The sequence below is a fragment of the Sphaeroforma arctica genome, assembly GCF_001186125.1.
Source record: "Sphaeroforma arctica JP610 unplaced genomic scaffold supercont1.96, whole genome shotgun sequence".
Lineage (NCBI taxonomy): Eukaryota > Ichthyosporea > Ichthyophonida > Sphaeroforma > Sphaeroforma arctica.
Window position 1 is genome coordinate 38,820 of NW_014040462.1, and position 9,239 is coordinate 48,058.

Genomic DNA, 9,239 nt, shown 5'->3' on the forward strand with positions numbered 1-9,239 from the left:
TATATNTGTGTGTGTGTGTGTCGTGTGTGTGTGTGTGTGTGTGTGTGCGTGTGTTTGTATATATATATATATATATATTTTACCGTGTGCATGTGTCGATTTGCACCTTGTGTTCATGCTTCGAGTTTTTGACTTTGAACCTTGTCCTTCTAGAGAGAGAAGAATGGAATAACAAGCTTTATCGGACTATTGTCCGAAGGACCTTGAACTCGTAAAGTTTGGACTCATGTGTATGTAGATTAGAAAATGCTTTTGCCATCTTCCTGGCGACAAAAGTAATTTTTCCGAGAGACTTTACCCTGAGGAACATTTGTATTGACAATTTTATTTGTATAGCGTTTTTCAATAAAATTCAAAACTATGACAACCAACAAATTATGAGATTTCATTGGCGCATACAACTAGGTCAACACCTTTTGATATTAGCAACGCACAAACCTTTTTTTATCACAATGGTAAATATCACAAAGTAGACCCTCTTTAGTATAATAGCCCATCACTATTGATGTGCTATCGTATTGGCGTAACGTGGGGCATACTGATATTCAAGACATAAACATGAAAGTCGCTATGGGGTTCACCGTCCTATACCTGACACACGTCGCAGGCGCAATTATGCACCGATTGAATGCTGACGTCAAGCTGGAAATCGACAAGATAGTAAATGCATATGGACATGGGATAGTCTCGTACAAGGTTTTAGGTAAGTACTGTGCGTTCTTTTAGTTGTATGTGTCGCTTTAAAAGCCAATAAGTATTGATTCTATGTACGCGTGAGATACACTGACAAATCGGAAAACGGAATAACATCACCAAATATGTCCCACGAGTCTTGTGCGCATCTTAACTGGGTTTCCATCAAATTTATGATCCACAGAGCCGGTATATGAATTCGGAGCTAAAACAGGTGACACTGACGTAGGCTATCGCCAAGTTGGTGTATGTGTATGCACATTCAACAATGAAAATATCAATACACACACGGATGAATCGAGACTACAGACACTTTCGCATAACCGGAAGAAGCACTCGTGCGAATGTAATTTCGCGTTGGAAACAAAGAGATACACACAGAGGCTCATGGACAAAGAATTCGGTACCTCTGATGAGACAGAACCATATCCATGGGAACCGTTCGAACTACTGGATAACGAGGAACTCAATGAACCGTATGAACTCGAAGAACCGGTTGCAATGGACGGCAAAGAAGTAGACGCTGGAAACGACAACTATGGAGAGAATGAGAAAACAGTTGAAGAGGAGGAAAGCGACGTGAAGACAACATACAGTGAGAAATACACTGAAAGTGATTTTAGCGAAGGTGCAAGCGGTGAAATACGCGAGCGCGAGTGTGAAATCAACACAGGTGACAATGAGGTATCAGGTTCTGATATTTTCACAGATGATAGTAACATCTCGAGTGATTTAGAAATAGGGTCAGATATGGTAAGCGAAGGTGAATCAGATTTCATATTCGACAGTGACCGGAATCGCGATACGACAAAAAGTGAAGTGGACAAAACAGTCGGCGCTGGGCCCACACATACCCAAAAAAATGCGAGCTCAGGATGGGGAGAATATACTGACATAGGATACACAGACGAGGAAAATGGTGAAGGTTATGGTAGTAACTGTGATACCGAGAAGGATTCGCGCGATACGAGACAGTCAGAGTCATTAAGTGATTCTCCGTATCCTACGCATGTGGCTTAAGGATTACAGATCGTCTATCGATATACTCAAACTCAATACCTAAATAGCTTATGCGGATTCTATATTATTTTAATACTTCAATATGCACCTTTCAATGGACAAATACTTTATCTGATCCAATCAAAGCATCGAGAATGCCATCAAGAGTATACAAATGAGACTGAGAAAATCAGCAAGACATCGTGCGAGCGACTCCAACCGCAAACCACCCTTTTTGACGTCTGTATTTAAGTGGATAATACATATCTGGTGGCTAGGGAAACGAATACATAAGAAACCATCCCTTTGTGTAATCGCGTATGATCGTACTGCGCAATCCGGTGGTGCGAAACGCCAAACACATCCTCTACGGCGAATCCAGGTTCACCAGCGAGGCCAAAGGACTGTCCGGTTTTGGCGCCACACTGGTTCGCGAGCTCAGCAAGCACTGTTTCGTATTGTCTGCGGAGGAGTTTCGGACCTCCCAGGTCTACAGCCTGTGTCACACAAACGCGCCCATGAACCAAGCCCAGGTGTGCGGATCATCCGAGTTTTAAGAACCTGCGCAGTTTAACATGCACAGGATAGACGGGAAAGCAACTCCTGTTCTTGCGAGACAAGAATGTGGTCTTTAATATATTCCGCAACGCGCTGGAGACAACGGTCCTGAAACGGGCGGACGAGGTGTGTATGTGCAGCTGTATTGCACGCGCAGAGTCAACTAGCTGACACACACAGACGCACACACAAACACAACACGGGATTGCCCGCGCCAAGGGTTGTCCATTGGAGATCATTCACTGTTCACGGAAACGTGCACTGGATCCGAGTGACTTCTTTTTGTGTTTTGCGAACGTAGAACATTCTGTCAATGCCAAGTTAACAGTGAATATATATTAAACAGGGAAAACCTGCCGTTTATGAATTAACGAATGGTCACCTGTCTGGTCACTCTTAATATTCAATATTTCACTTCGAAGAAAAATAAACAATCTTCACAAAGACAATTGCACAGACTAGCGCCAGATGGAATTGATTAGGAGGCCGATCCACTCGGGTCGGAACACTAGATTGTGCAGCACACTATAGCGACGCTGGGCACAGTACAGACTAGAGCCAACGAGAACCAAAGAATAACGTAGTGTCCGTGACTGGGACGCAGATAGAGACTGTATATCTGGAGACTATGCACAGGCTTAAGCCTGAAAGAACACATAATATCAATTTGAACAGTCAGCCTCCAGGATCCAAGATTGTAAATTTTATATTGGGAGTTTGTTTACGTACATGTACGTATATGGGGCTTTTTGCGTACATGTACGCAAACCGGACTTTTTCCACGCGTGTATATAAGCTTTCATATACATAATCTATATTCCAGATACAACCATTACTCATAGCAATCTCTAAGGTCTGTCTCTCTATCGGAGTCTTCGAAACCGTCCAGCCGGTACTTGTTCGACTTACATGAGCATTCGTATGCCGCCTCTACTAATAGTCAGCAACCCGACCAGATGCGGGCATATAACATCAGTAGGCCTTATTTATACTAAACCGTGTCATTTTTAACGGTTATGTTACATGAAATGCGTACACTTCCAAAACACTCAAGCACAGCTCCCAGGAGTCTGTATTTCAACAGGTTCCTCGACATCACGCTTGTTTTTCGCCACCACTTGCTCATAGTACTGGCCTATGGTAGATTCGTGCAGGAACTCCTCAACCATGCCGGACCTGTATGGGATAGTAGGTAAGGCAAGGTAAGTATACCGCTTGGTTTATGATGTGTAACCGAATAGTGCATAGTGTCACAGTCACCACTACCAGGCCGATATCATCAGCTGGACTGCAGCCGGTTCCACTACAGGCTGGCCCATAGACATACAACGCTTTGAGCATTCTACCACAAATCAGCTAACCCGCACGCGTCCTGGACTCAATACTTCCAGAGCTCACAACACACATACCCAGATAAGTATCTCCACGGCAAGTAGCTCGCGGCGTTCGTCGCAGTAGACACACAGCGTACCAGCGATGTCTCCAACCTTTGCTTGGCGTAGGCTTCACAGTCCTCTCTATCGGGCAGCTGGCTGTACACCACTTCGTAGTAGGTGAGTGGGCGCTGGGGTATTGTTTGGTGCTCGGCCGGTGTTGTTGCGTCGGCGTCGCTCTGGTGGCGCAGGGTCTGCACCTTGGTGTACGCGCTCTGTACCACGTTTCTGTGGGTCGTGGTAGGTGGATTTTTGGGGTCAATTGGGACGGAGCCTTGAATACAGAACCACAGGCCATGTTAAAACGGAATGGTCCATCTGGTGTTTAATTGGAAGCCAACACCTTGAATAGCAGTAGAGGATTACGGTTGGATTGTCCTTGCGGCGTGATACACGTGAAGGTCAATTCATTTTATTGACAGCTGTTACATGCAGTCGACGGCCTCGCCTTCTACACCAATGTATGTACGCGTCCTGCTGTTACTACTAGAATGATCCGTATAACCACATATGAGTGTACCAGAACTATGGAGTACACACCACATGCTGACACATGTACGCCCGGCGGTATTATAGTAGACACACACAACAACGCGCATATTTCCATACGTGAAGATGTACATAAACAGACATCACACAACACACTCTGATAAATATACGTGCCAACTTGACTCACCTAACCCGGTCCATAATCAAATCCGTGCGTGTCTCATTCTCTCGTCGGTCGAGTGCAGCCGCGTGCTGCAGGCTCACCGCCACTTCGGTCGACATAAAGTACTGCCCTGCGGCACTGAGCTTGTCACTGCCAGTCAGAACGGTACGTAAGTATACAGTACAATGCACACGTAAGTATACAGTACAATGCACACGTAAGTATACAGTACAATGCACACGGAAGTATAAAGTACAATACACACGTAAGTATACAGTACAATACACACGTAAGTATACAGTACAATACACACGTAAGTATACAGTACAATACACACGTAAGTATACAGTACAATACACACGTAAGTATAAAGTACAATACACACGTGTATACCGCTAGAGGATATGTAAGTACTAACTTAAAGTACCGTGCAAACGAGAACGCACGCGTTAAATCAGCCTACACGGATGCTAATCCCTCACACATTCGGCTGAGGAGAAACGTTTGAACGTATTGTATATGGTCGCCACCGACAGTAACCTCCACTGCCTGTATATGCGATACATGCACCTGCTAACACCAACAACATACAGACCCACTGGTGCAGGTCCAAAACATACCAACTCATACAGTACAGCGAGTACGGCACGTTCCACGGGTAGAGTATCGCCTTGAAAGCCCCAGACACCACATAACGCGCATACATGCCCCGCGGAAAGAGCTTGTCCATAGTGCGCCTGGCAGCCAAACGCACCTGTCGGTTTGGTTGCCTGTACGTGTTTGCTTTGTACAGCATGCTCTCCAGCCGGGCTATGGTACGGGGACTCAGCAGCGTGAGATCGACTTCCGCGAGGCACGGAAGCAGTTGCTGCGATGTGACGGTGTCGTATTCGCTTAGACCGTGCAGGCTGTAGGTGCAGGGGTGCCAGGGCAGATGGGTTAGTCATACTAGTTGGCGTACTAGACCCAACGGTTAAGAGAGATACGAGGTTATAAGGTAGCGTACAGGTGGTTTGTTGTTGTAAGAGTACACAAGGTAGTGCAACGCAGGCATAGGAGCGAAGACGTGGTACTATATACAGCACATACAGTAACTCCACACCGTTTAGCGTAGCCACCGGCACACAATACACGCCATTCATACACACATACCATGTAATATGTGGCATGAACACAAATAGTCGACACACACAATAGTACACAAACAAATAACATACACTTCAGACATGACCGTAAGCACACAACACACATCACGCCACGCGTACACACACGTTATACCTTGATGCACGCAATCCCGGACCCCAACACGTGTGCTAATTGCCCATACGCAACACAGTCCCACACCCCCAACATGTACCCGACATACCGCCGTGTGAGTTTGAGTAGCTCCAACACAAACATATCATACAGCGCCTGCACACTCTCGGCTGTCACCGGCAGATCGACGTCGTCACCCTCCAGCACACTACTGATATTACTGAAACTACCGACAGTCGATGCATGCGCCGCGGGCGCAGGTCCACCCAACGTCTGCCAGGGCGGGGAATGGGACTCTTTTGCACCCTTTTTTATGTGTGTGTGTGCGTGTGCGTGTGCATGGTCACTGTCACTACACGGTTGTGTGACATAGTAAGATTGGTTCCCGTCGGTTTTCTGTAGGAGGGCTTGTTGCTGTGAATAGGTCTGTGTGGTGTTGTGGAAACAGTCTTGGTCGGCGGCGTAGCGACCGGCGAACAAGGCAGGTCCTGTAAGCAGCAAGGATTGAGAATGTAAGTACAAAATATGTATGCAACACAAACACACAGATAAACATATACATATACACATACATCTATACATGCATCTATACTTATATATATATATATATATATATATATATATATATATATATATATATACATATACATACATATATATATGTATACATATATATACATATATATATATATATAAATTCGGAATGCAGAAGTTGTGAGTGTTGCTTATCGAGTTCACGTGTATGTAAGCCGGTGATATATCGAGCTTATACGATGGAACGAAGTTTGAATGACATAGAATGTGACTGAGATATCAACCGCTCTGAACTATATATTTTTTTGCGGACCATTCGGACACATTTACAACTATGCCGCATAAAAAAAGATTCACGAGGTAATACTATAGACCAGATAGTGGGCAAGACAAGACATATATATATATACTTGTAGTATGAGACAGAAAACCGGTTTACGTTTTGTATAAATAGGTACCCCTCGCGATTACAAACCGATATCCATTTTCCTACACCCTTGAGCATGTCATAAACGTTCACCAGGGTAGATGTGAAGGATCTAGACGCACGAATTGACTACTAAACTCTACCAGCCCACCTTTGTTCAAGTCCAAGATGTGAGATGGAATATTGACACAAAACGTTAGCCGTTCGCCATTGCAAGTTTACAGGACACAACTCGCAGATCCCCTACTAAACAATAACCACTCACCATTGGAGGATATAGATGGACAATATAAAAGTACACACAGGTACTACAACGCAGTAGGGAGAGACAATACAAACCTGCTTCTCGGTCGGCCAATTCATTGGCATTCGACTCTGACGCCGTTCCTGCTCTCCTGGGTACGCGGTTAGGTCTCTGCACAACGCATGTCATATAATTGCGTTGGGAGAACCATGTATGTAATATGAGCGAGTTGAGAATGCGAACATTTTAGAACGATATAACACAGACAGGTAACTCCCAAGGGGTACACTCCGGGTTGTAAGTACAGGAACACAACTTCACAATTGACAGGAGGATTAAATTATCACGAGATCGGTCGCCTAGCAACGAATGCAGATCGATAAACACAGCGATCACCCATGTCTATTGTCCTCGTGTATCGACAACACACACGATGAGGTCATATAAGAATAAGATGTCAAAAATCAAACACCACTAGAACAGTCACTTGCAAATTTCAATTACCAGAACGTTCGCTTACAAAAGTCTAACTGACACAGACACACATACACACTAGTTATAGATGTAGTAATAGATAGATATAATATATATATATATATATATATAAATGGGTATGAGAACAACCAACATACGTTGGTGGGGTCGATAGACCGAAAGTTTTGGTATCGTCTTGTGTCTGCGCTGTTCGTTCGTCGTTGCGACGTCTCAGTGTCATTGCTGAAGTCCATGACCTCGATGCCAGTGTCGAATTCTTTTACTAAGTGGCTGAGACTATCGAAGCTCGAGCTTACAGTTCGCCTCGCACTCGTCTCCGACTGTGATGAACGCGGTATATGAGCCGGACAATCAGCGACAATGAATAAAACTTCTGATAAGAGGCTGCGTTGTAAATCGGTATTGCTTGAACCAAAAGTCAACGACAAAAACCTACAATTTACAACCCCTGACGTTATAGTACACGTTCAATCGCAGCATACCATTTGAAAGAGGTTAGAACTAGCATTTAATATAAAGGCCAAAACAACAGGGAACTCAACCTGCAGATACAGCTATCCTCACGAACGGTTGTCAAATAGCTATGTAACATATGTACAGGCACATTCCCACTCCGGTCACCACAACACACACACCCCACGCACGCTCTTGCGCTCATCCGCAGAGAAGATCGGTGATACTGCCGCCCATCTGCAACAACAACCGTCACATGCACACCTCCGTTGCACACACCCTTTAAGCTTCCAACAGTCTCATACTCGTCTATTATCGATTCATGACACACACGCACACGCACACACACACACACACACACCCCCCTACCAACCCACCCACCCACCTCCGTCTCGCTCTTGTCCTCGTTTGCGGTCACATAGGCCGCATCGGATGTGTCATTGCCGTCCATTTGCGACGACAGCCGTCTGATGTACTCCGTCTCACTGACCTGCCGCTGGGGCGAGTGGCTGGGCTCACTGTCGGGGGTCAAGCTCTGGTGATGTTCACCCGCACTCTCGCTACGGGTGTACTGGCAGTTGTCGGTGTTGCAGGTGATGTCTGGCGCGGGTGCAGCTGAGGTGGTGGGGGTGGCGGGTTGTTCGTCACCGACGAGGTATGTGTTGCCGCAGCAGTGTGTGCTGCGCACGCGCGACGTGTAGAGGTTGTCCACAAAGTGTTTGCGGTTAATGAATCTGTACGGGGTGTATGGGGCGAGTGGGTAGGATCAGTTGGTGGCAAGTGTCTCGCGTTTACACTAAGCCTTCAGTGGTATATCAGTTTAGAACGAGCGTTTGAGAAGTACCTTGTAGCCTTCCTCCCACATTACGCAGGTGCGAGCGAAGTGGAGTAGATCAGATCTATATACTTTGACAGCAGTACGCGTATTTCTCATTATATCAGGCATATAAATTTGTAAACCAGGCAACAGGACATCAGAAGACACAAAATGAGAAAACCCTCTGCGTTGAAGGGATTGAGAGGAGAAAGTAAACAGTGGTTCATGCACTCGCACCAATAGACCGCAGCATAGGTCACCCAGAAGCACAGCCTGACCACGCACACACATACTTGGGAAGATGATTGCACTCCTTTCTGGTTTCGACTGTCTCAGGGTCGTCCAGCCAGCTGACGGCTCTACGGTTATCGAAAACATACAGACTTGCAGATAGCTCGACACAGTAGTTCTTTAGACTGGCCTCGTCGTTGTAGTACAAGTACAGTGAAGCTATATTATGGACCATATCGTCCAGCATGTAAGAATCTAACACTGAAGGGGCATCCGGCTTATTACTGCAATTGTGAGACATATGAAGAGAGCGAAGGCGGACTTTAGTATGTTTCCTCTGAAAGCTCGATAGCTTAAATACATCGAAACAACTGCTAGCGCAGGTATAGTCGAAGTGCGCTATTCACCGTCGTTGAGGACCACAAGAATGACTGATAATGTATCTA

At 45.6% G+C, this 9,239-nt stretch overlaps 3 protein-coding genes across 3 annotated transcripts in view; 2 read left to right on the forward strand and 1 right to left on the reverse strand.

Moving 5' to 3' along the window:
• Positions 1-527: 527 nt before the first annotated feature.
• On the forward strand, positions 528-1,713 carry SARC_02192 (hypothetical protein; the record flags this gene model as incomplete). Its single annotated transcript, XM_014304046.1, has 2 exons — positions 528-703; positions 878-1,713. Exons 1-2 carry the CDS (start codon positions 559-561, stop codon positions 1,711-1,713), a joined length of 981 nt encoding a protein of 326 aa, XP_014159521.1. The 5' UTR covers positions 528-558.
• A 299-nt stretch (positions 1,714-2,012) lies between these two features.
• SARC_02193 (hypothetical protein) lies at positions 2,013-2,249 on the forward strand (the record flags this gene model as incomplete). The annotated part of the gene is made up of 1 exon (XM_014304047.1): positions 2,013-2,249. One exon carries the CDS (start codon positions 2,013-2,015, stop codon positions 2,247-2,249), a length of 237 nt encoding a protein of 78 aa, XP_014159522.1.
• A 689-nt stretch (positions 2,250-2,938) lies between these two features.
• Positions 2,939-9,239, reverse strand: part of SARC_02194 (hypothetical protein) — a gene marked incomplete at its 5' end in the record, with an annotated part of 8,245 nt that continues 1,944 nt past the window's right edge. Inside the window, 9 exons of the mRNA XM_014304048.1 lie at positions 2,939-3,426; positions 3,660-3,911; positions 4,360-4,485; positions 4,956-5,243; positions 5,702-6,080; positions 6,893-6,968; positions 7,430-7,612; positions 8,131-8,479; positions 8,856-9,077. Of these exons, the coding sequence (XP_014159523.1) occupies positions 3,300-3,426; positions 3,660-3,911; positions 4,360-4,485; positions 4,956-5,243; positions 5,702-6,080; positions 6,893-6,968; positions 7,430-7,612; positions 8,131-8,479; positions 8,856-9,077 (2,002 nt within the window). The 3' untranslated portion in view covers positions 2,939-3,299. The remainder of the gene's footprint in view (positions 3,427-3,659; positions 3,912-4,359; positions 4,486-4,955; positions 5,244-5,701; positions 6,081-6,892; positions 6,969-7,429; positions 7,613-8,130; positions 8,480-8,855; positions 9,078-9,239) is intronic.